The sequence below is a fragment of the Podarcis gaigeae genome (assembly GCF_964106915.1).
Source record: "Podarcis gaigeae genome assembly, chromosome: 11".
NCBI lineage: Eukaryota > Metazoa > Chordata > Lepidosauria > Squamata > Lacertidae > Podarcis > Podarcis gaigeae.
Genome location: NC_139687.1, coordinates 36,317,185 through 36,344,299, shown reverse-complemented (window position 1 = coordinate 36,344,299; position 27,115 = coordinate 36,317,185). Strand labels below are relative to the sequence as shown.

Here is a 27,115-nt window from a genome sequence, read left to right as displayed (position 1 = left end):
TAGTCATGCTGGCCACATGACCCGGAAGCTGTACGCCGGCTCCCTCAGCCAGTAAAGCGAGATGAGTGCCGCAACCCCAGAGTCGGTCACGACTGGACCTAATGATCAGGGGTTCCTTTACCTTTAAAAGCTATAAATAAAAAATTGATTACCCTTATAGTTATTTGATAGCTAATTTCTAGAAATAGAACAGGTATTTCTAGAAGATGTGCACAAACCAAACCATCATCTAGTTCAAGGCCTACTTTTATTTTACATCCATATACAAGTTAGGCCTATCTTTCAAGTATATATTTGTTTTGTTAGCTTACCAAGGAATGTCTCCACATCAGGAACTTCCCCCAGCCCTTCCAGGAGCTCATTTAAGACATCGTTTTTGTCAGGAGCAATGGCATCCTGATGCTCTAGCAAAAGCTGCAAAGAAAATTGCCCTTGTTGAAACTTTTGGAAAATCTGGCATGTTATTGTATGCTATTATTAACTCATATATCTATTTTGATAGAAGTCCATTTTTTTTGGGGGGGGGGGCTATTCAGTACTCCTAAAAACAGCTAGCAGATTAGAAGCTACAAATTTAACAAGTAATAATAATAACAAAACTTCACCAACACTAACACATATTTATGCAAACCCCATAAGTTTTAGGAGGTGTTTACTTCCACTTACATGTGCAATCTGTTTGCAAAACTATACTCAAATTATCTCATTTTGCAAATTTTATTCCCATATTCCAAAAACTACACAACCCAAATTTAATAGGTACTATTTCAGTGCTTTCTAATTCTCCTTGGCACGCACTTACTGAATGTGTGTTGATAATTTCTTCAATAGAAATGTATATTACTGGCTTGCTTAGTGTCACCATATCAGAGTATTCATCAATATTGAATTTTTCTTCAGGTTCAGGAACGCCACATGCTGCTTGAAAAAAATTCCTAAGGAGGAAAGGAAATTGTAATTTCACTAAACAAGATTGGAGCTAAGTCTTTCCACACACAAATCTACTCTTGCCCCTGGTCCCAAGCTTTATTCATTTTAACAGGAGAATTTAGGGCAGGAAAAATGGTTGTTGTTGCCATTGTTAAACAATTGGCAGCCGGAAACCCTTGCTGATCTACTTCAAGTCACCCACAGATAAATCTGTACATTCTGCCTACCCTTGATCGATACTAAAACCACCTTGAGGCCATACAGCCAAAAGACAGAATTTGTTTTAAATTTAAACAAAATCTCTCACCACTGAAGGCAGGCTTCCTCAAAGTCAGCCCTCCAGATGTTTTGAGACTACAATTCCCATCATCCCTGACCACTGAGTCCTGCTAGCTAGGGATCATAGGAGTTGTAGGCCAAAAACATCTGGAGGGCTGAATTTGAGGAAGCTTGACTTAAGGTTTCAAGCAAGATTGCCACACGCACTGAAATAACAACCAAAGAAAAAGCCTATTGGATCAGGCCAATGTCCCATCTAGGACCAGCATCCTGTTCCCACAGTGGCCAACCAGATGCCTGTGGCAAGCCTGCAAGCTAGACATGGGCACAAAACCACTCTGTCCACTTGTGATTCCCAGCATCTGGTACTCACGAGGCACAATGCCTCTGACATTGGAGGTAAAACACAACCGTGGTTAGTAGTTATGGATAGCCTTGTCCTCCATAAATCTGTCTAATCTTCTTTTAAGCCATCTAAATAGGAGGCCTTTGTAAATATAAAAGCGATAAACAGTGCGGCTGACAACTATTTTAATATTCCAGCTAAAAAGTTATTTCTATACAGTTTATTTAAACTCAAAATAATTCCCATGCAATGATGGCATCACTTAGACACTAGCATTACTTGGACCAAAGAGCACAGCTTTCCCAATGTTTCAGCATGAAATCCAAGCACTATTTCCTACCATTGTCTTACAAAGTAACAAACACACTGCTCTTCTTGGCGGGAAATTTTTTTCCCTTAGTAAAATATAGTGTGGTAATTATGTCCAAGGAAAGTATAACTTGTACAATGTAATGACAATTACCAATTAGGCTGGAAAGTTTGCATTAAAACGTCAGTGCACATGAATTCGCATGACAAGCTGAAATAGTAAGAAGTCTGTTTTCAAAACACCAAGAAAAGTATTTAGGTTATCTGCAGAATACCAAAGTGAATACCAAAGTCTATGAGAAGCCTAAAACTACTGACATCTAAAAGAGGTAAATCTCACAACAAAGTTTACTGTTCACACCCCTACTTTGCACAGACCTGAACTTCTCGTATGTCTGAGAGAGGTAACTGTTCATCGATGAGAGATGTGCATTTTCCCCTTCAAAGAGGTTGTTTGAGGCAGCATGTTGAAGGACTTTGGCCACACAACCCAAATTTCTCCTCTGATCAGAATGGATCTGGCCTCCAGCTGTCATGTCTATGATGTCAAAACCATCAGGTGCAACAATGGCTGGATTCATAAATCGATAGTACAGGAGATTTCCAATGATCTATGGGAGGAAAGCATTTTCAGATAGGGCTTCTCTTTAGCATATTTATACGGTCCTTAATATGTTTATTTCTTAACACAAAATTTCTTTTAAAAACTTTTTATTTGTTATGAACACAAGTCAAACGTTTGGGTGGGTGGGCGGTTGGGGAAAATGTTTAACACAGTAAAAACCCTACTGGGTCTTTTTGCTTCATATCTTGTTTGAGAGCAGTGTTTATACTTTAGGGTCTTATTCACCCATATGAACCTGCCCAAATTTTCAGATCAGCTTCTGATCTCCTGCTCGTGTGGCCACATTTAAGATCTGTTAGGCTGGAGGATACTTCCCAGTGGTGGCTCTTTCCCTCTGGAATTCCATTCCAAAAGTTATACATCTGGCTCCAGCAGTTCAGGTTTCAAAATCTGTTTTCCTTGGCTGCTGATGGGAGCTTTTAAACACCATCTCAAAACTTCTTTACTGGCACTGCTGGCACCATCATTACCTATCCCTAGGCACCAGGCAAAAACATTCCTTTTTCACCAGGCTTTTGTGTTTTTAATTATCTATGACCTTGTTGTGTGGGGTGGAATGTTTTGAAAAATAGAATTTTCTTTTAGATTTTTTTATAATGCTGGTTTTAGTGTATGTATGGGTTTGGTTTTTTGCTTTAAGAACTGCAAGTTGTTTTGAGTTGCTGTGGCAAAAATATGACTAACTAATAATAATAATAATAATACTCTGCACACAGGCTGGTTTACAGACTGTTGCTCAAAGACCTTTTAGCCTCTCTCTTAGCCACTGCTAGAATGACAGTGGTTAGTAGTCGGAAACCTTCAACATACTTTTCTCTTGCTTCCTGGTACAATTGGATCTGGCAGATTGCCCTTCCTGAAAGACTAACTCATAATACCATGGCTTTGAAAGATCAAGCCAAGACAGGTTAAGAGGTTGGAGTAACTTGGTTTCCTTTCATATCCTTCATCAGCAGGAGATATTGGTCCACCATACACTCAAAAGTCATTCTGGCTTCTTCTTTAGGGACTTCTTTAGTGATATGTATTGAGGAATGCTAAACTCTCCCCAGCTCCTTCCATTCACCCAGAAAATGTAATGGTATAGTGTACAATTAACTTTGTTCTTCTTCTGGTTCATTGTTGCAAACGATGTTTGTTTTATCCTACACTTTGTAACATTGTTTGAGGGACTCCACAGACTGTTCCTTTTACTGTGGTTGTATTTTGCAACACGTATATGACATAATAATACTGCAAGCATTAGAGGTTGATTTTATTCTGCTTTAGTTTGATCCGAGAAGCTTCCCCAATGTTACATTAAAGGTAAAGGTAAAGGGACCCCTGACCATTAGGCCCAGTCGTGACCGACTCTGGGGTTGCAGCGCTCATCTCGCTCTATAGGCTGAGGGAGCTGACGTTTGTCCGCAGACAGTTTCCGGGTCATGTGGCCAGCATGACTAAGACGCTTCTTGCAAACCAGAGCAGTGCACGGAAACGCTGTTTACCTTCCTGCTGGAACGGTACCTATTTATCTACTTACACTTTGTGCTTTCAAACTGCTAGGTTGGCAGGAGCAGGGACCGAGCAACGGGAGCTCACCCCGTCACGGGGATTCGAACCACCGACCTTCTGATCGCAAGTCCTAGGCTCTGTGGTTTAACCCACAGTGCCACCCGCGTGCCTGCTGTCCAAATGAGCAATAGCATAAAAAAGTGGGGCAAAAGTCAACTGGAACATTTGAGGTATAAAAAGTTATAGGAATTCAGCCTATAAAAAGTTACAGGAATTGTCTGCCCTACCAGGAGACACCAAGCATTGAGCCTGTCCCCTTCTGTATGCTAGCTCTACCACTGAGCCAAGGTCTTCCCCCCACTGCAAGCTGGCAAGTAAGGGCTGTCATCCTGAGAGGCAAAGTTCAATTTATGAGATGATTATGGGGAGAATTATGATACACTATGATGAAGTACTATAACATACTTTTTTTGTAAGTATACCAAAGATAATAGATGTTTTGCTTACTGCAATTTATGGAAACAGTTTCACCTACCTTCACCTAGTGCAATCTCTCCCCAAAATCCTGAAATGGGGATCTATTTAGACCTCCCCTTACCAGTCTAGATCTTCCTATCAGTCACAGAAATGGCTGCTGCACAATGTAGATTTCAGCACTCTGGGGGTGCAAGCTTCAAGCTTTTCTGCACCAGCACACTAAGCAAGATGGTTGGCTGTGAAGCAGCTCATCACCTACTTTGAGGAAGGGGAACGAGGTGTTCCTGCCTACTTCACTCCTCTCCAAACTGAATTATGAGTCAAGTCAATACTTCTAGCCATTTGTTGGATGTGACAAGGATATTCCTACTATAATTGTAGAGACGTTTCTGGATTGGATTGAGGCCACTGTTGTCTTGAAGTTTTAGAAAATAGGTCTTAATTAATACTTTAAAAAAAAATTATATTCACTGTATTAAAAAGATCAATACAGGCCATCTTTACCCTAATGCAATTATTTTTGAGTTAAGTCAGGTTTAACCATCCTTGGATCATTCAATATTTGTGACTACACCTAAAGAAGAGCAGCTATGCCCAGTTTATGGAAGTACACTTTCTGCCAGGTCTCCTAAGAGTATTTTGTCAGTCAAAAGCTTCAGCTTGGATAAATGCCACATTCCAACATGTTCTACAAACTTCTTCAGAACAAGTACAGTGGAAAATTGTTACTATGTCTTACCAACCCTTTACTCTTAGGTTGCAGGAAAATTTATTTGTCCTAATGTTATGACAACTGAAGTTTTTGTTTTTTTGTAAGTATTCATTATTTTAGGGGAAATAGGCTCACCCCAAAGCATTTATGAATAATCCAGATTTAAAAGTTGCTATGCTAAGGCAGCAGTTTATAGAATTAAGCATTAATGTCCTAGAATAACAATAATTAGTTAATTATGAATTGCTTCCCAAGAGGCAGCCTGAAACTATTTAGCATAATGAAAGCAGATACAAAAACAGATACATATATAAAAACAGTTAAAACAATTGCTTATCAATGTCACTGCTGCTTTCCACACACTACCACTAGTATGAAAACAGCTGTTAATGATCCCATACAACCTGCTACTCAGGAGCCATTTGATATTGAGCAGGGCAGAGATGTGCCTCTTTGGAGATATGGGAGATGGATGCACAAAAGCAAAAATGTGAAAAGCTAGGAAGTGACAATTAAAATAGAAAACCTTGCAGCCTTAGAGATTCAACAGCTTGTGTAGAACCGAGTCTATATAAGCAGTAAAGTCCAACAGCACTGATGAGAATCTTTTAGACTCCTTCTCCCTACCCCTCTGAGTTATGCTGCTTCCCCAAGTGGAAAGAAATTTGCCTGTTGGCATAATCAGAAAGCACAAAGATGCTGACAAACCACCCTCACAAATCTACCTTCAATAGCTCATCTTCTGTGGCCTCTGGAAATTTCTCATGGAGCGAGTTCTTCAGAACTTTGGCTATATATCTCATTCCATAACTACATGCAAAAAAACAGATGAAAAAGGAAAATAATGGAAAGATACTTAGGATGAAAAATAACTAATTCAAGTTAACAAAAAAACAAAACAATACATTTTGCTTTAGAACCAACTAAACAAGGTGACACAAAAGAAAATTTACATCATGAGTGCTTATTAGATATAAAGTATGCCAGTTTGATGATGGAGAGAGAATACTCCCCTCTGCTGGTGAAGTGTCCTTATGAATCAAAGCATATATTTAAACTAGTATTTTGCAAAAATGAGAGATGGCTTTTAAAAGCAACTTGCTTATGGCTTTTCACTTACGGCATTAAGTTCAGAGAGGAGAATATGGAAGCAAGGACGTTATCAGTTACTGCTCTGAGGCTCTGAATTGAGGACTCCAGTCGATTCACGACTTCCGGATGCGCCAATGCTTGTTCTGTTGTTACATCATAAGGTAATTTGCTGGGGAAATAGAGAGGAGATGCTATACACAGCAAGAGAATCGTGTTTTGAATAGTACACCCCCAAAAAAGTTACAATAAAATAATTTTATATGTCTAATTATTGAGTTTGTTCAGCTAGTTTTAATTACTTGCTCAGTTGAGAACTTTGGTCAAGCAGTGAATTATAAACCCGTAACAAAGAATTCAAGGTGGGAAGGAAATCATATTATTAGGGCCTTCTCGGTAGTGGCGCCTGCCCTGTGGAGCGCCCTCCCATCAAGGAAATAAACAACGACCTGACTTTTAGAAGACATCTGAAGGCAGCCCTGTTTAGGGAAGTTTTTAATGTTTGATGTTTTATTCTGTTTTTAATGTTCTGTTGAAAGCCACCCAGAGTGGCTGGGGAAGCCCAGCCAGATGGGCGGGGTAGAAATAATAAATTTATTATTATTATTATTATTATTATTATTATTATTAGCCCCACTCATGTTCCCCCCTCTCTCTTTGTCTCTCATACATAGGGAGAACAGGGAACTATCTTCCATGTGATCAAGGTAATTTCTGAATTAGGCTCCAAAGTGAAAAAAATCCCCTAGAGCAACATTAATACAGCACAAATAGCTAAGACTGGGAAACAGTAAATCAACATGTTACATGATTGCTATTGAATAAGTATTTGAGTTACTTATACAACTTTACTTACATCTTTCATTTGAAGATCATATGATTTGTTTTAACACTTCATATTCATTTTAATGTCTACTGATTAATCATTTCATTGTCCTAAAGGAGTTCTATGGTTAAAAAGCATTGGACATTCTTCATAAATAAATACAGTTTATTCATGCTGCACACTTACCTGGCCTCTCCAGTTTGCATTTCTAATTGGTTCACCCATGCTTTGTAGACCTCCACGGGACTTGTGTTGATGACTAGAGATTTATCATCCATGATGTCTTTCACTACTGGTGCCAACAACTGACGTAGAGTATTCTGCCCTCGAGCACCTCGATTAAAGCTAACAACCATTTTGATGACTGTAGGATTTCCCGTGACAATGTCTTGAATCTGGTCTACTTTGGAACTGCAGTAAAAACAACCGGCACTTACATTACAGTTTAAGATTTAAAACCTATGTCTGTGATTTTTGAATGGGCACAGTGAAGCACAATGGCTCATTCCATTTTGTCCATTCACTAATTCAAGAACAAACATGCTCACAGAATTTGGCAACAAACAATTCTGTTCAATTTAAAGATAACTAAAATGAAGGATGGTTTTGATACAGAAGTACAGAATATGGCTTGCATATAAACCACTACTGATATGATTTACGGTTTGATCCCTTAAATTCTGCTTCAGTTAATATGATGCAAACACCCTACGTTTGGCAATTCTGCCTGCGATGAAAAACCCACTATATGAACAAGAGACAACAGAAGGGAATTTAACAGTTTACAATTTTGTTTAAACAGGCAAGACATAGATGTCTTATGATTTAAAAATGGAGATAAAATGTAGGGCCACTGTGTCCTTTAATATACGCACTTTATTTCTTCTTCTAGAGCAGTTTTAAACAGCTTCAGAAGCAAGTATTCTTCTCGCTGATTAGAAGCATAGTTGTACAAAGTAAAGATAACTGTATCCATAAACTTGGTGGATTTATTCTGGGGCATCTGGAAGATCAGCTTTGCCAGGTAAGTTGGATTAGTCTATGGAAGAAATATTAGAATGACTGAAAAAACATATTAATCAAAATGGTGAAGTTTTCCATTGCCTGCTTTATTAGCACTGAGTCCTCAGTTCTCTTTCATTTGTATCAACACTAATCCAAGCTTGCCAATGACTGAAAGCGCCATGGTAGAAAATGGTAAGTACTACACCACTTCCTAGTATCAAGTTTATTACTCTTGAAAACTATGGCACAGCTCAAACCCTCTGGTTATCTACACAGGCCAGCCATCTGACAGCCTTTTTAAAAGATAGCATGCCTCTAAATAAAGCTTCTCATTGCGGTTTCAACAATGAATGTGAAGTGAATGAGTGAATAGCCTTCAGGGCAGCAGGAAGGAAGAGATAAGGTAAGGTTGTTGACGCAGGCCTCTATATAAAGTGAATCACTTTATTAACGCTAAGCAGTATAACGGTATGGATAAACTCATTTAGGAATCCTATTTGCCACCCTACTTTTGTCTTTCTACTGAAGAGCCAATAACCAACAGCTTCTGAATAATCTACATTGCAACAATATATGTTACAAGTGAACAGGAACGCAGGAAATTTGTTCAATCTCTCCTGCTTTCTAATTTGTCTGATCTCGCCTCCCTTCTCCTCTCCTCTGCATGGTCTCTGCCCTAAAATGGCTGCTGCTGACCATCAAAGCACAAACAAGCAAGAAAGTAAGGAAGTGGGCAAACTCTGGATGTATGGATATCAGAATCTGTGGTGTGCATAGAAAGGTTTGGATAAATGAATTCTTGCATAATGAGTGGGTAGATAGGGGGACCTACGTGTATATGCTTGAAGTCAGAATGTGATATTTACCAAAGGTTCTCCCCGCCCCCATGATGAAAGTGGGAATTCATTATTCAAGCAGACATGTATTATGAAACTACTTAACATGAATCTTCAACCACCACACAGCTCACCTGTAGAAGGTAAAACAAGTGTTGATAGGCCTCCAGCTTTTTCCGCCTCTCTTTGCTCAAGCCTTTGATGCCCTGCTTATCTCCAGACACCATCTCTTCTGCCTGATTTTTGTTTTTTTTGTTCAGCTTCTTGCTGTGTGATACAACATCCTGGAAAAACAAACAAATGCAGAACTCAGTTGTTAAGGCAAAGTAAAGCTGCAGTTCTGTAAGTAACCTAGAAAGAATACCAACATTAGAAGTAGAACGTGGGCAACTGCAGTCTGTTACAACCAAATAAAACAGATGTAAAAAGGCTAAATATTAAGTTAGCAAGAAAAAGGTGCATGCCATAGTTTTGAATGTCAAAAAATGAAATCTAAGCAACAGGCAGAGGGTCAATGGATGAAGCCCAGCTAGACAGTTGTCACACAGATTCAACCACTTATTAGTTCCATGTAGCAGGAGACAACACTGCTTGACTGGGGGCAATAACCCCTTAAGCTATTGTAATTGTAATTGTAATTGTACTTATAATGGAAGGTACTTTAAGGAGCTAGATTAAAAAGTTTGGCTTGATTTAGAAGATAAAAACTTTAGGCTATGTAAACCTTACTGGCTTAAAATGCATCTAGGGTCATTCTTTTTCTCAGTTCAGATTGAAGCTGGTTCAAGGGGAAATGCAGTATTTCATCAGAAATGACAGGGTAGATAGGGATTGTGACTAATGTTCTGTGAACATTGCCTCCCAACAAGTGTGTGTGTATAGGAAAGCTGCAATTATTCATTTAAGAAAACATCAAGCAGCTGAGCTACCAAAGTAAGGAAGTGGGATAGGACTCTCCAAAAGACCCTTTGGCTGGGAACTCACAACCACTGTCACCCGTTTAACCAACCTGCAGAGTTATTCTGTTTTTAACCAGCAATCCTATCTTGATATCCATCAGGTTCAGATCTTTCTCCAGCTGTTGACTAGATCGGATATTTGTGACCACCTCCTCTCTTAACCTTGTTACTTCTAGCTCTTCTTGGAAGTCTAAATCACTCTGATCCATGAGATAAGCAAATTTGCGAAGGACATTCAAAGGAGGATTTTCAGAACCAGCTGCAAGTTAAGTAAACAAATCATAATTTAAGCTCAGGAACTTTAGACATTTCATTCTAATCAAAATACCTCAAACCAGTTGCAACATGTGTGCTGGTGTTTGTTAGGCATTTATCTACCCACTCAATTTATGGCCAAAAAATATTATCCAGCACTTACTCAGTGTCCTGTAGTCTTCCCTAGCTTTGTTTGCTTTAAGGAAGGCTTGGATTTTCACAATTTCTTCATTCTGAAAGAGACACAGATTATGCATTTATGGACATCATCACACAGGAAACAGTCAGGCTGTAATAACTGTATATAATGCAAACTCAAGCATGCTTTTTATCTCTTTTCCTCTGGCACTGAAGCCATGCCATCCCATGGTAGGGGGCAAATGTCTGATCTATTATAAATTTCTTTTTGTCCAGTCAAACTGAGGGCAGCAGGACCCAGAGGATCTACCCAGTTCAAAATATGGGGGAAGTTGGGGAACCTTACATGATCTTTGAAATATTGCATCCGTTTCCTGTATGTTCTTCTTGCTAACCACATTTTGACCCACGATTGAATCTGAAAGTCAAAGAAGAATGAACCAATAGGTAAAATATTCATTTAGTTTTTCTTTATTCAATTCATATTCCACCCTTCCTCCTGAAGGAGCACATGGCAGCAAACACAGCAATAATAACACTGATTTTAAGAAAAACATTACAAAAGCAGTAACCATTAAAAACATTTTTTAAAAATCAATTGCAGTTGCAATAAAACAATGAGCAACTTTTTAAAAATTCAGTTTTTGAAAACTTCTATGTTTAAAAACAATTTATTCACAAACTACACGATGGCATTCTGGTCTTTTGTATAATGCATATAGATTGGAGCTCATACAGTACATATCACACCTGAAGTTAAAAACTAAACATAACACTTATCCACTGAAAGTTATCCATATTAAGATGGGGCAAATTCCTCTGTTTCAGTTCATCAGCCTACAATCCCAGAGTGACATGGACAGACACTGGCTCTTTCAAGTGATAATTTCATGGTTCTTCTTGACTATACAATTATGCACATTCCTAAATATCTATACAACAAGAAGCAATCAGATAACTGCTATTACTTAGCTCTCAATAACTAGGTCTGCAGACACAATTAATCATGGATTTTTCTGTTACACCTAACCTTTGCCATTTCACTGAGCTACTCAAGGTTCACGTGCTTGATTAAGGTGCACATGCTGAGCACCAGCTTTCAGAAACAGACATAGTATAACACTAAGCTAAACTATGGCTTAGTGTGAACGAGCAAATGTGTACGAACATTATACTGATAATGCAGCTCCCCTGGTTCCGCCGGGGGCTAAGATGTGGTTTGACTTTCTGTCAAAACCTGGGTTTGTGGTTTGTCTCCCCCAGACAAATCGTAAGTGATCAACCAGGAGCAAACCTTGGCAACTCCTGATTGTTTATCTGGAGCAAGACAAACCACAAACCTCGATCTGGATGTAATGTAAAGTATTAACTATAGTTTTGTGCTGTGTAACAGGACTGGGGAAGGAGTGCTCCGGTCTCAATTTTTGCTCTAGGAATCCACACATATATTTGTTCATGCTAAGCCATGGTTTAGTTTATCATTATGTGGGAATCAGGTCAATGACCAAATACCATAAAATAGCTACTGGTCCACAAAAGCAGACCCTTTCAGAGAAAAATAATTGTGCCTAAACCAGGAAGATAATAAAAATCAAGACACATAGTATATGAAGTTAGCACTGGTGGTCTCCAAATAGAGGAATACAAATTTTTTTGAATAATTTTTAGTAGTTTTCCAATTTTACCCAATAACAACCCAATTATAACAATATCAATTAATATAGGAATACTTACCTTGATAACAGAAGCAACATTTCTTTGCAACATTTGAAGTCTTTCAGAGTAGGTTTTCCTTTGCTTATAACCTTTCCAGGATGCCTATTTATTTGGATTAAAAGCAACAACAAAGGAACAGATTATTAGGACAATTCTAGATATTATTTTATCTTGAAAATCCTTTGGAGCATTTTCTAGAAGAAAAGAACGATGACATTTTTAAAGAAACACCACCATTTTTTTTAGTTCATTCCTCTTTGATTAGTCAACCAACTTCTCTATAGACATCTCAGCCCTCATTTAAGGCTTCCTATTCTGTGGCTCATGCTCAAATTCAGAATAGACAAAAACTATTCTACTGTAACTTCAAGGTTTTGAAATGAAAACATAGAGGAGATGATTGGAAATTGCCTTTTTCAACAAACAGTGATCTGTTTATGCAAACTGTGGCTATGACGTAACTAATTTTACTTGTGGTTCCAAATCCCATCATTTGAAAGTGGTCTGTTGAAAATGTTTGCAAAAGACAGCACTATATATCACCTGTACAGTAATAACCATTATTAATCTGTTGCACAAGACGCAGGATTAAAAAATGTCAGGTTGAAACACAGAGGTCTATCTGGGTCCAGGCAGATGGCTGTTAGGCTGACTGGGATAGGGGCACTACAACCAGCAGCTAGCCAGCCAGCCATAAACAGAGAACTATATTATCATCCTAGGCTATACTAGTGAAATATTTGTCTAATCTCACTATTGGGTTGTTCAGTTGACAGCCAGAAGCAGCCATGGAGCTTCACTAGATGATCATACCTGTAACTTTATCACTGATGGCTCCTGGTTTTGGAGATACGCCTTTCTTTCCTTATATTTTTTCCTGACAAGGAATCCCCTTGCTTTAGCTTGTAGCTGAATGATCAAGTCCTCATTTGCAAACCACAGCTGTTCTCTGTTGTAATCAGATGTAATTTGGGCAACAATATTCTACGGAAAGAAAAAGATGCCAGATATCAGGCATAACTTAAGAAGCCAAGCAAAAGCCAAACAGTTTGTGCAGCTAATTGAAATTCCAATTTCCATTTGAGCCCAATGTCCACCCTTACACTGTTTTCCTCCCATTGAGTTTTAATATTTGTTCTATAATTCATGTTGCTACACTGTGAACTGTTACAAGGGCTTCATAAAAACTGCATCCATCAAGTGAATTCCACAAGGGTTATTATACTAGGATGTTCTTATCTTTAAAATGCTGCCAGATTGATTAGCAATTCACTGTGCAACTCCCTGCATCTCCAGTGTGCAAAATGTCTCTTTCATAATTTTCTTCTTTGTAGTTCAGAACATTTGGCTGGGATAACATTAAAAAAAAAAGCCTAGCTGAGACCAGACTTACAGTCTATGGTTCTCAGGGCAATCTTTGCTTAGTTCAGAAGATATTAATCCTTTCAGGGCATAATGAAACATACCATAATAATATATTTTGCAGGAAAAAAGCCCATATGTGACATCAGGTGTGTGGTAGATAAAGTCATAGCTAGGGCAAAAAGGGGGTCAGTTGATTGATGGCGCCTTTAAAAAGCTTTTGCAAGGTGCTTTGAAGCCCTGTGTAACAGCTGGTTGTTGGGGCTTTAAAGTGCAGTGCAGAATTTTCTGCAAGCAGCAAGGATCAGCTTGTTTGTTTGTGCTGAAAGAGAGTCTTGCAAAGCTGAAGCCCAGACAATCTGCTGGCATCAGCATTCTACTGAAATCAATTATGCTTCCGGAACTTCCTAATGCTGCCATGGGCTGCTGCAAGAAGTGGCTCATATCTGAGCACTTTAAGAACAAACAGCTTTCTAAGGAAAGAGAAAAGTGCTCATTTTCGAACACAGCGTCTTTTATATCTTTTCTTTCAAAAGAAAGCAATTTTCATTTGAAGCACCAGAGGAAGCACTGAGAATACGAACTGCTTCCTCGGCAGAAAAAAGAATGCTTCATTTTTAGATGCATCTTTCCCTCTGCAGAGACTTCAAAGAAGCTTTCTGTAACCAATCAGCTGTTATCAAATGACTCTGACAGGTGTCAAACACCTGACATCATTCTGACATCATGCAATTTGCAGGTGGGTGGTCCTGCCCACCTGTCAAATTTGGGCTGCTGGGGGCAGGGGGAGAAGAGATAAGCACTAAACAATGAGCCTTGGAAATATTTGATGCATTGGTTTTGTGATCTGAACCACAACAAAATGAATTTATAGTGCATCTTTGAACTCCCCATCTGTAATAGGTCTTAAAATAAATGTTTAAGAAAATTAAATGTGGAATGCTAAATATGCAGAAGACATTACTACCTTGAAAAATATTTGCAACTCTTAACATGCATAATTAAGGCTAAATATAAAGAAACAGATATTCCAGAGTGGTTCAGGTCTGAGAAATAGCACTGCAACCTTTCCATTTAAAATGAAAGGCTGTCTTCTTTGCCACTGAGTTTCATGCCTTGCTCCATTGCCACCTTAACTACATTCTTGATGCCCAGCAGTGTCTTCCTCATCATTCTTTATCATTTTATGTGCACGCTGCCTGTTGATAGTTAAAGCCATACTCAAAGCAGCTTCATTTTACACTCTCCCCCAAAAAAACTAACACAGAAATGAATCACAGCAATTCTTTTGTTCTACCTGAATCTCTTCACCAGTCAGCCAAGATGTTTTGGGTACAATTCCTTCAGGTGGTACACAAGTTCCCTTTCCAGTTTCCACATTATAGTAATAATCATAGATGCCTTGCATTAAGAATTTGATCCATGGGCCTTCATCAGGATCTGAAAGAATTTAAAGACAACATTTTTATTGTTTAGACATTGCCAAAATAACATAAATGTGCTTCCACCCTCCCATTTCTAATCCTTCAGCACCAATACAAATGCAGACTTGTGGTTGCAAGGAGAAAAAGGACATGGTGCTGAGACAAGGATTCAACCTTCATGTAACCTTCACTCTATTCTTGGGGCTTTTAGAACACCACAACCTCACTTCAATTATAAATATTTGAATGATCTAGAGCAGTGGTTCCTAGTCCGCAGACCCCAGGGGGTCCACTGGACCATTCACATAACAAAAACTACCACAGAGATACCAAAATTTTCAAAAGTGGGGGGGGGGGGTCCATGGTTTTGCTTTTGAAAAACAGGGGGCCTGCAGTACTTAGCTAATTGGGAATCACTGGTCTAGGGAAACTGACTTCCTCAGAAGGTGGTGGAGTCTCCTTCATTTGAGGTTTTAAAGCAGAGTTTGGATGGTCATCTTTCATGGATGCTTTAGTTGAGATTGCTGCATTGCAGGGGGTTCAACCCTAGACCTTAATTAGGTCAGCTTACTCTACAACAGTTTAGGGTTAAATTGCACATGAACAAACACAACGTGAAGGCTGCTTAAAACCATCCCTACTGCAGCCTCCACAATGCAAGCTCTGCAACCACATTGATTGGCCAAGTAGAGGAGACTTCTGCCTCTGCAGAAATCTACACTGAATTCACAAAGGCTCCAAAGCCACTTAGGGCATTGAACCCCAAACGACTCATGCCCCAAATACCTGAAAGAACACCTTCTTCCCTACAGACACTCTCAGGTGCTAAAATCCGGCCTGGGTGCTCTTGGCCTAGGAGAGGTCATTCTTTATGGCAGCCACTCTAAGTTGTGAAACTCCCTCTATGCAGAGATACACCTGGCAACTTCATTACTGTATATAGTTTTTGGTGAATGCCAAAGATTCACCTCTTTAGCCTGGCCTTTGATAATGGAGAGGTATTTCTTCAGGACCAGCCCTACATTTTGTTACTACATTTTTTAAATTGTAAGTTTTTGGAACTGTTTTAAGCTGCATTTTAAAGTGTTGTACCTGCCCTGGGACTTTAGAGTGAAAGGCAAGATTACTACTATTACTACTACTAGTACTACTACTAAAAACAATATATCATGTTGATTCAGAGGACTCTCAGTAGCTTCCCACCCAGATTACTCCACCCAGATTACTGAACAGACCAATACCAGCTCAGCTTCAACAATGCTGCAGCGACAAGTGTTTGAGACTATACATTCACTAGGGAACTAGAAGACTTAACAGAGGCAACAGAGCCACTTCAAGCTTTGATTCACAACCTCCTAAGTCTGCTTTAAACAGAAAACTATCCAGAATCTTGTGAGGTGCATCATTAGAAGAGGTAGCTAGCAGGACCACATTTACCCATAATACCATCAGAGGCCTACAAAACATTTTCTTTGTGGTTGGGGGGGGGGGGAGAGGGATAATAACACTGCAATATGTAGGATTCTTTTTTATTAAGCTTTAATCATTCAGTACCAGAAGGGAATAGGCATGAAGTAGCCAACACTTTGTGATTTGAATAATGAGGAAAGAAGAGGCAGGTCTCTCTACCCTGGTGCAAAACCAAACGAAACTTTTGTCTCACAGCTGCTGCTTACATCTTTATTGGATGTCACACCTCATGCACACTTTGAGAGAAACAGATTGGAAGTAAAGGCTGGTAGAAAACAGAAGTTAATTAGTGGCAGGAGCCTTGTACCAGATGTTCGTCATAGGAAGCAAACTAGTTAGTCGTTGAGAGAAACAGGATGCTGTAGTGAGTGAGTCATTGGTTTGACCCAATAATATAGTTCCTATGCTTTTAAACAATCAGATCTATGCCTCTGTTGCGGAGGGTCTTCATGTTTTTATAGTCTTCATATGGTGCACATGCACAAAGCCACAGTCATAAGCAATGTGATTCGGTTGAATCTGGGCAGGAACACACAGTTATAGAACTACAAAATGCAGGAATTCTGGAATGCCAAGCCTTCTCCAGAGGCAGCTTGTCAGAAGAAACTCAGCAGCAACTTCTGAGGCAGCAGGAAGTTCTGTGGAGGACTGCTCTTGTTTGCAACAGAGATCAGAATTGTGAAAGCACAACTGCTTCAAGCTCAGCTCCTTCTGTGTTTAATTAGCCATTGACATTCCCCCAACTAAAACATCTAAGAAGACCTTTGTCAGAGTATTTCAAGTACTGCTAATCAAATCATTTCTTTCAAGGGCAAGCAAGAACAAGACATATCTAAAATGGTTCTTAACTGGCATATGTTAAGACTAGCAATGCTTTTAACAATAGGAGTAGACAAGCAGCTTGTGAAAAATGCAAAACGTTTATAAAAACTTCATATTTAATTAGGTCCAATTTGTTGTGCTGCATGTGACGGGTTAGGGTATTACCTTTGGTTTTTAGATTCTTGGCTTCCAACAGACTGTTGTAGTATGTTTCCGCACACTCTGGGACAGCTCTTAAATTGAAGTTAGGAGGCTGCAGGATGGTGACTATCTGTGCAGAATCACCATTTTCTAAACACTGGTTTATCATTGTTGTCCCAATGGCCACTAAAGGACAGAATAATGTTAAAGGTTATCAATTATGCATTTCCAGCAATCCACACATTATGGGCCCTTAAGCAGATTTGTGGCATAGGGTGAAACCACCGTTTTCTAGTCCAGTTCATGGTAACTGACAAAGGGAACTCATGGATTGGGGATTCATCTCATGCACAGGACATATGCTTTACATCAGATTATCGTGGGGAAAATAATCTGAATAATCCAACAATAATCTGAATGTGGGAGATATTGATGACTCTGACTTTATTAAGCATTTTCACAGCCATTCAAGGGTTAATTAAAGATTGCTGAAATTTAATGCAATACGAATGCTTAGAGAGGAAGTCGCGTGCTACAATGAAATGTCCTTAAAAGAGATATATGATTTTGACATATTTCAGAGTGGCTGGGAAATTCAAAGAATGCAATTGGTTATGCTAGTCATGTATTGCTTAATTTTTGAGAGAGTGATTTATTTATTTTTTGAGAGGAACGATTTTTTTGTTAAGCGGGAGATGGGCTTATGTGTTACACTGCCACTGGGGGAGGAAAGCCTTCAAGAAACTAAGCAGAGTTAAGCAACCATGTTCCGAGAAGTGGCTTATTTGAACTCCATCAGCGTATAGATATAGAAACAGATATAGATATCAGTGGTAAACTTGCTTTGGGTTCAGAGGCTTCACTTAGTTTGGAGACTTAGCCCCCAGAAGCTGTGCTTGGTGTCAGGTCTAAGCCTCGGAATATGTTACAAATAACTAAGTATCTGAACACATCCAGAGTGCTTTTCCCCATAGCCAGCCTGGAATGTGATCAGAGCAGGGACACAACATCATACAAGCCTTAAGATATATATTTAATGTTCTTATAAATGAATAACACTTCTGAAACTATCATATGTATGCTTTTTATTATTTTAAACCCCCCCAACTGCCCCCCTCTTCCATACTGCCTTTAACAGTTAAGCTTGAACTTCAGAGTCTCTTAATTCACAGAAGAACTTAGTGCCAGTGCAGATGTAGAACTGCTCAAGGCTGGACACGGCAAGTTTTAAGCAAAAGTGGCATAGCTGCTAGAGTTCCAGACTAGGACTGGGAAGACATGGGAACAAATCCTCACTCAGCTGGAGAAATAAAGACCCACATATGCCATCTTGAGCTCAGAGAAGGAAAGCCCTTTTAAGTAGTGATCTTTCCAAGTCTGCATCTGCATTGGTATTATTTTCAGATGTTTTAAGTGTTCTATTTTTTGTGCATTTGCTGCCCTGGGTTCAGTTGGGAGGAAGGGTGGGATATAAATTTTAAAATAAAACAACAATAACAAAAGAAAGAAAGAAAGAAAGAAAGAAAGAAAGAAAGAAAGAAAGAAAGAATTGAACACTGCTTCCCACAATTTTCTCACTTTTCTTTTGTTCCATTCTTCCCCTCTGGTCAAATAGGTTTAGCAAATTTTAGTAAAGATATTAACCCTATAAAAGTTGCTTATAAGGTTCAGAGCACATAAACGGCATGAAAACATTCATATTGTAAACAAGGAAATAAGGAATAGTTTTGAATGAATCTTATGTGGGTTTTAGATTGTATTAGCCACCTTGAGTGTGGGATGAAGCAATGTACCAATGTTTAAAAAGAAGAAAACCCCAAACAAGTTTGCAGCTCATTTTGGGTCACATCTTCTCTCCTATACTTGTCTGCTTTACAAATAACTTTAGCACTCAGGTGGAAAATGGCATAATTACTCTTTCTCCTCTGGTATTTAAATGGGGGGAGAGTTCTAATATGTAAGTTTAGCTAGCCAGAGAGGAGGGCTCTACTTTAGGCTAACTTTCTCTGATATGTGCTGGTTTTCTAAGCAAAAGAATGCAGGTTTATTCCTAATTTGTTGAGCAAACATACAATACCCACTTTCAGGCTGAAATGGTACAGTTAATAGAAGGATTATATCACACACTTCAAATCAGAGAAGGCAAACCAATGAATCTAGTAAATCAGCAACAATATCCAAAATTCAACAGCTTGCCATTTTTAGTGTTTACTAAATCTTTGGTCTTTTTTGAGGGAGGGGGAGTTTCATTCTTGGACAATCAGCAAACAATTCAAGCAAAAGCAGGCTTAAGTTAAATGGTGTCATTTTCTTTACATAAAATAGCTGAGAGTCAAAGTAAACAGACTTGGGTCCATATAGATTGTATATTTCAGAATGTGACTTGCTAGGTGTGTATTTGACTTGGGGAGGGGGACAAAGTTCCAGGTATCAATACTTGGTTTCAAAGTTCATGTCTACCTTTTCAGGAAGGGAACAGCAAGTACTTATGACAACAAAAGTAGTGTTCAACATAGTGAAGTACTAAGCTCTAACAACCTCTACCATCCACAAGTCAACATGGCTTTATTCTAGCTGGTTATTCCATACCAACAGCAGCTTGGCTCCATTATCTTTTTTTTTTTTAAGTGCCAAAATCAATAATGGCACTTTTAACTTGTCAAGTACTTTATAAGCTTTGCTGCATTCACCTTCACAACAATCATATGTGATTTAATGGATGGGAAATTGTGGGTCTAGGAGTAAAGTTATGACAGAGGTAGAAAAAATATGGAAATTGCCTTATAATGAGTCAAACCATTGGTCCATCTGTCCCATTGTTGTTTACAATGGCAGACAGCAGCTCTTTAGGATTTCAGACAGGGGTCTCTCCTAGACTACTTGGCAATGCCAAGGATTGAACCTAGAGCTTCTGCATGCAAAGCAGATACTCTACCACTGAACCATAGATGAGATATACGATTCTATGAGATTTATCATTCTATATTACCAAGGTAGGAAATGAGTCAATATCTTGGTCACTTTGTTGAAATTCACAAGATTATTGAAGGGAAGTTGTGAAATTTTTTGGTAAGCTTACATCTCCCGCTATCAGTTGCATCCCTATACTAACGAAGTTCTATCCTTGAAAGCCATTGCACACAATCATGCAAGTATGAATTCCCAAGGTAAATTGGTCATGTGAAATGGAATTTAAATCATGTGAAATGGAAAGTCAGCCTTTTACTGCTATTGCAAAATGACGATTAACAGTTCATAGAACGGATTCAGGTGGGTGCTTACATTTTGATACATCTTCTATATTCGTGTTGGCATCATCAATTCCTTTCTGTATCTCATCCAGCCAAAGGACTGAAGAATCATCATGAGATTCCTGGAGAAGGGAGAAAAGGGCACTAAAATTAATACAGTTTCTTGGATCTTAATTTGTCCAATGAAAAACCATGTTTACTAAACCTTTCTGAAATACTGCGACAAGGTATGAGTTTGTGAGTTCTGAAAGCTATGATGCCAGATGGGATGAAATGCCATGAAAAATGAAATGTTCTGTTTTGTTTTCCTGGGTGTACACACACTTAATATATCTTATTTTGAATATCATTATCCCATTTACTCTGCAGAGACAGCAGCACAGTATGTGTGCTCTTTGCTTGTGATGCATTGTAGTCAGGGTGGTATAGGGGAGTTTGCAGGGTTAAATACTTGGTTCTTGAAACTGGGAATGGAAGATCAGCTTCACATTTTCTAATTCTATTGCTAGACTGGAAACTTCACAAACTCTGGGTTGTTTGGTATGTTAATAATGTTCATTAACAGAGATGTGGGTTTAAAGTTTATTCCCAGAGAAAAACATTGAATGTATTAGACTTGCACAGGAAGATGACTCAGTGCCCATGAAAGAACGCTGGCTTGCAATCTCAAGATCTTTGCAATATGAAGGATGTGTGCGTGCAAACAAGTAAAAAGCCACATCATCCAACTATACCACTATGAACTTTATAACACACACACACACACACACACACACACACAAAATCAGCTTAGGCTTTAAAATGCAATCAGATTCCTATTGCATTTGGAAAATGAGGTTAACACATTTTTTAAAGCTAGATAACTTTTTGCCTTTACATAAAACAAAGCTCATTTCACCAAAATTCGGCTTCAGGAATTTGGTAAAAACTCACAACTGACATACAGGTCTGTCACCATCAAGTCTAGTTGGGACTTCAGAGGCTTATGCACAATGGAACTGGTAGTACTCATGATGATTTTAATTATTATTATCATGGCTTAATCTGATATGTAAACCAGGCCATAGTTTATTAATAAACCAAATTATTTGTTTCAGCTAAAGTCTTGAGTCTGTGGTCTTTTATCACTGGTTATGCTTTATTCCCAAGCCTACTGGGTTGCTAAAATGCAAATTTAAGCCCAGATTAGGCCAGCAAGTTAACACCAAGTTTTCCTCCTCTTAAATAATTGTTTCGGAAGTCCTAGAGACCGAACACCCCATTCCCCATTCTTCTCCCCACTTATGGTAGTTCAAGAGTTAACTTCACTCTTGTTAAATCAAGCTAATCTCTGTGTCAGCTCAAAGCTTAAGCAGCTTCGCCTGTTTCCACATTCTGGTGTGTCACACCCTTCTCCAAAGAACAAAACAGCAAGTTTCCTCAAAATCGCTAGTACATACAGGATGAGTTCAGTTCACAGATCTGACGCTCTAAGCATTTCTTTCCCTATAAGGAGGATTAAGCAGCAACGGAGAATCTAAAATGCATATTTTTAAAAACTGAGTTTTGATTACTGCTACAATGACATCTATACTCTTATTAATAAGCGGACTGCTCTTCATATCCTCCTGCTTATCCCAGAAAGGTAAGAAGTTCACATTTGCGTTGGGTCTTAGTTCTTTCGACAGAAACTGACCAAGTCAAAGTCATATCTGTATCTATCTTTTAATGGCGTATTAAAATCTCAAATGAGGCAGATTTCTATTTCAGTGATGGTATCTTCATGGGTAAAAAGAAGTATTTAATGCTCAAGTATCTTCATGGGAGAAAACAACACATTTAATGCTTAATTTTCATTATTAGTACTTGGCTGTAATCTGTCACTGCCTTTGGTAATGTTCCCTATTATACACAGGCAACGGCAATCCATTGTGGAAACTTAACTTTTCATTATATGTTCTTTGGTTATTTGAAAATATATTAATGCATCTTCAAATACACAAACAAAAGTTGTCTGAGTATTAACATAACTTCTATAAACAATGAAGTTCTGTATATATACAGTGGAAAACAAGTTTAGCATAACATAACGGGGATTAAGAACAAACAAAATACTTGATTACTACTTTATTTTGTCTGTTTCAAGTCTCTTCTCAGTCCTGCCTTCATATGTGAATAATTTCTCTTTTGACAGGATGATAAATGAAGGCTGCTTGCACAGTAAATGTTTTATTGGGAACTAGGATAATTTGTTTACTCATTTATGAGAATCCAGAAAACAGCCCTGCAGCATTTCCTGTGTTGTCTAAGTCTTTAAAGACCTGCTTTATTGTAATTTCTCCAACTTTAAACATACACTGCAGTGTTGGGCTTTTCTAGCCTTGACAGGCAAAGTTCTTCTCACCCAGAACAAAGAAAGATGAGACGTGGTTTCACAGTTACTGCAGGAAAGATAGTGAAACTTGCCGGCCTCACATTAATTGGCACTCAAGCAGTTTAAGGTTGCAATCCCAAATTTTATTTACAAGGGGGAATAACTTACCTCTGGGATAGTAATTTAACTGTGGGATACAGAGCTCACCCCCAAGCACAGAAGTTAAAGTAACAAGCTAATGAAAGCCCATGAAAGCTAATTTTGTAGGTGAAGTTTTGTGTGTGTGTGTGTGTGATACCAATCCTTAGATGGCAAAGAAAAGGTTTTTTGCTTCCCAAGCTGATTTCTGAGAGCCCTTTTCTTTCCCTAAAATTAGCAACATATTTGTATCATGTATTGCATTTATATACCACCTTTTTCTCCAGGGAGCTTAAGATGATGCAATGGTCCCCCCCTTCATTTAATCCCCACAACAACCCTGTGAGGTAGGTTAGGGCTGAGAGGCATTGACTGGCCCAAGGCCATGCTTGCTGGGTAACAGGCAATTTGAGCCCTGGACTCCCAGGTCCTAGTCTGACACCCATTGTATACCGTATTTTTTGCTCTATAAAACTCACTTTTTTCCTCCTAAAAAGTAAGGGGAAATGTGTGTGTGTCTCTAATGGAGCAAATGCAGGCTGTGCAGCTATCCCAGAAGCCAGAACAGCAAGAGGGATTGCTGCTTTCACTGTGCAGCGATCCCTCTGGCTGTTCTGGCTTCTGAGCTTCAGAATATATATTTTTCTTGTATTCCTCCTCCAAAAACTAGGTGCGTCTTGTGGTCTGGTGCGTCTTATAGAGCGAAAAATACGGTATATCATATTCAGGGAAACACTGTTCATTCCAAACAAACACACACACACACACACACACACACACAATATTTGAGTATAAATTACTGCAACTACCCATTTTTCTTTTTAACTTTTAGACAGAGAATGTAACAACAGCAGCCTGGAATGTGAAGGTAACAAACTGCACCCCATCAGGACTTTCCATGGCGCTCCGCAAGGTGCTTATGAAAAGATACCTCATTCTGCCATGGAAGGCGCAACAAGGACCAATCACAACCAAGAAAACAACTGTTCTGTGAAGAGGTCCCACGTTTCAGTACTGAAAGTACGCAACACCACGTTGGAGTACCTTACCAGCCCTCTGAGTGTAAAGCTGATTCCAGCTCTATACATAGCTGTTGTTTTAATAGGAGTGCCTGCAAATGCCTTTGTACTATGGACACTGTTTTTTAGGCTCAGGTCAGCCCGGATTGCTATATTCTACACAAACTTAGCCATTTCAGATTTTCTCTTCTGCATCATGCTGCCGTTCAAAATTTCGTATCACCTCAGGGGCAACAACTGGATATTTGGAGAACCAATGTGTCGAATCATGACTGCCATCTTCTATGGCAATATGTATTGTTCCACGCTCCTCCTCACCTGCATCAGTATCAGTCGTTATGTGGCCATTGTTTATCCATTTACTTACAGGAGTCTGCCCAAGCAGCCCTTAGCAACAGTGGCATGTGGAGCAGTATGGACAGTCGTTTTCTTATACATGCTGCCTCTGATCATAGCGAAACAAAGCTACAATCTGGATCAACTAAATATCTTTACCTGCCATGATGTCAGCAATACCTGCGAAACTCCATCCTCCTTCCAATACTATTACTTCATCTCGCTGGCAGTATTTGGATTTGTGATTCCGTTCTGTATTGTTATTTTTTGTTATGTTTCAATTATCCAAACACTCAAATCTTATGATCAGAAGTGGCTGTGGTACATCAAAATCAGCCTTCTCATCCTCAGCATTTTCGCTGTCTGCTACACACCCAGCAATGTCATACTGATCGTTCATCATGTGAATTACCATCGTAATTCTGCAGACAATTTGTATTTCTTTTACCTTATTGCTCTATGCCTAAGCAGCCTGAACAGCTGCCTCGATCCATTCCTTTACTTCATGATGTCCAAAACCAAAGATAACACCAGCGTTTCTCTCACCATGGTCAAAATACCCCGGGATGAAAAGACGTGACACACTTCTGCTGTGATACTTGATGAAGTTGTATATACATCATTTGTTCATAAATTTACTATTTAAGATATCTATTTTTATAATGGCAAAACTGAATAAATTCAAACTATTTTAGGGTTGCAAGGTTTAACTGATATCGCTGAGGACAAAATTTAACTGTTGGGGATATACATTAAAGACACACATCTGTTTACTTTTTAAACCTATTTTGGTTCTATTACATTACCATAATTGGGAATGAAAAAGATATCTATGGGCTTTCCCTCTAGCAATGAGTGCTAATTTAAATGTAAATTACTTTATAGTTCATTCACCATCTCAAAGAGACACCTATATGGAGGTTCTGGTATTATGTCATCTTATTCCAATTTAGCTAATTAAACGTTAATCTGCTGGTGCGCAGATTAATCAAACAAAATTATTCAACTTGTTGATCATCCCAGTGTTTCTCTTTCTAAAACAGAAAAGGCTAGCAACAGAACACAAACACATTACTTTTCCTTAATCTCAAAATATGCCTTAATTTACATGCTACATTTTAGTTGTGTCGTTGCTACTCCCCTGTGGTCATTTCCTGCACTGCATTGCTAAACCTGAACATTTAATTTATTGCCTAGAATAGTATGTTTATATAAAACAAGTCCCACTGCACTGGGTACAACTTAAATTTTGAATAAATGTTTAGTTTTTATTCATTGGCATTTGATATTGGTTCCGTTAGTTTTTTAAGGCTAACAACTCACAAATGCATCCTTTTTTGTAATACCAATATTATTATTTTAAAAGCAACTTAAAAAAGCTTGTAAACATGACAACAGATAACAGATCTGCCTTCTTTTTCCTACATTGTAAAGTGGCTTCAGAACATTATGCAACTAGCAACACTGTTTCTTGCTCAACACTGCAGAGACGGTTTCTTTAGGAAATTCAACTTCTGGCTAAATAATAACCTTCGTAAACAGAACAAAACTCTGTTTAAATTAAGGCTACACATACTTAATATCATTTTAGGTATTCTGCTACATGGCAACCAAAGACATTTTGTGTGTGTGTGTGTGTGTGTGTGTGTGTGTGTGTAAGAGAGTGTTATGCAATTCTGAAAAAAACTATATGCAGTTATCCTGTACTTCAGTCTTGCAATGAAGGGTGAATTGTGTTAGATTAGTCTAGTTTGCTGTGAAATATGGAGATGACTTGTGCTTGTGACGCAATCACTTCCAAAGGCCCTCTCCCTATGACTGACTGGTGAGCTTTGGACAATGAAGCAAGAAGGGCAGTGGCCAGCATGCAAGTAGCAGGAAACTCACTGTCAGCCAGACAGAACATGAATAAGACCATGTTATTAAGCTAATCTCTGCAAGTGAGGACCATGAAGAATGAACTATTTTCCACCTTCATTGCATCTCGCAGTAGTGCCTGGCAAGTTGTTTAGGGCCTGCCTGTCACAAGCTAGCCTTCCTGGGGATGTGAAGGGAGATCTGAAGGCACACAAAAGTGTCTAAAATTCACTGTTATGGTTGCAACAATTGGAGGGCACTTTGAAGGTGGCCCACAGAAACAAGTGATTCAGCATTGATGGATGAGTTTCAGTTACTGAGGCCCAAAACTTAATTTCTCTTTTCAGCTTATTCAGGTAATGCAAAATAAGTGGATGGAGACCAACAAACTGAGGATCAATCCATCCAAAATAGAGGTGTCATTAGTTGGTGCCTTATTTTGAACAGGGTTCCACACCCTCTGAATGAACACATTGACAGTTTGGGTACTCCTTGAGCTCTCTCTGCCAGGAATTACAGGAAGCTTTGACATTCACAAAATATGAAAGACTTTGGAGTAAAAACTACCTGGCATTTGAGGGTTTTTGCATTCTTCAGAACATCCTGGTAATGCTGTGCATTTGCTTCTTTCACACCATGAAGTTTTGCTGTAGGGAGTAGCAGTGCTTCTACTGTTTTCATAGGATCTCCCTGATCAATGGCTTCATTGATGTGTCCAATTGCTACAATCCCTACACAAGAACAAATGAAAAGTGTACAGTGTGTGCATAAAAAATTGCAACAACTAAGATCATACAAAAGGATTTGGCTTTTAACATGATTTCCTGAAAACCCTTATGTTTCAGAACAACCTGTTGAATAAGGCAACTGGCAACTAGCTGAGCATGCTGAAGCAGCTTTTCCTATGCAACTTATTAGTAATATAGGAGTAGAGGTGGGTAGCCTA

At 38.8% G+C, this 27,115-nt stretch overlaps 2 protein-coding genes across 6 annotated transcripts in view; one reads left to right on the top strand and one right to left on the bottom strand.

Moving 5' to 3' along the window:
* IQGAP2 (IQ motif containing GTPase activating protein 2) overlaps positions 1-27,115 on the bottom strand; it is a 125,804-nt gene that overhangs the window by 8,446 nt on the left and 90,243 nt on the right. For all 5 annotated transcript variants that reach the window (XM_083703105.1, XM_083703104.1, XM_083703108.1 and 2 more), the window contains 17 exons: positions 26,737-26,900; positions 20,498-20,588; positions 17,240-17,401; positions 14,656-14,798; positions 12,810-12,980; positions 12,015-12,098; positions 10,627-10,698; positions 10,306-10,375; positions 9,938-10,146; positions 9,063-9,212; positions 7,963-8,126; positions 7,274-7,498; positions 6,293-6,433; positions 5,898-5,982; positions 2,243-2,475; positions 803-935; positions 312-414 (listed from right to left, as the gene is read on the bottom strand). In XM_083703105.1, the coding sequence (XP_083559231.1) occupies positions 312-414; positions 803-935; positions 2,243-2,475; positions 5,898-5,982; positions 6,293-6,433; positions 7,274-7,498; positions 7,963-8,126; positions 9,063-9,212; positions 9,938-10,146; positions 10,306-10,375; positions 10,627-10,698; positions 12,015-12,098; positions 12,810-12,980; positions 14,656-14,798; positions 17,240-17,401; positions 20,498-20,588; positions 26,737-26,900 (2,400 nt within the window). The remainder of the gene's footprint in view (positions 1-311; positions 415-802; positions 936-2,242; positions 2,476-5,897; positions 5,983-6,292; positions 6,434-7,273; positions 7,499-7,962; positions 8,127-9,062; positions 9,213-9,937; positions 10,147-10,305; positions 10,376-10,626; positions 10,699-12,014; positions 12,099-12,809; positions 12,981-14,655; positions 14,799-17,239; positions 17,402-20,497; positions 20,589-26,736; positions 26,901-27,115) is intronic.
* On the top strand, positions 20,596-25,598 carry F2RL2 (coagulation factor II thrombin receptor like 2). Its single transcript, XM_083703314.1, has 2 exons — positions 20,596-22,090; positions 23,790-25,598. The coding sequence occupies exons 1-2, from the start codon at positions 22,027-22,029 to the stop codon at positions 24,890-24,892; spliced, it is 1,167 nt and encodes a 388-aa protein (XP_083559440.1). The 5' UTR covers positions 20,596-22,026; the 3' UTR covers positions 24,893-25,598.

Coding starts and splice junctions, on each gene's coding strand:
- F2RL2 (XM_083703314.1), top strand. CDS start 22,027: ATGACATCTATACTCTTATTAATAAGCGGACTGCTCTTCATATCCTCC. Junction 22,091..23,789: donor CTCCTGCTTATCCCAGAAAG/GTAAGAAGTTCA, acceptor TTTAACTTTTAG/ACAGAGAATGTAACAACAGC.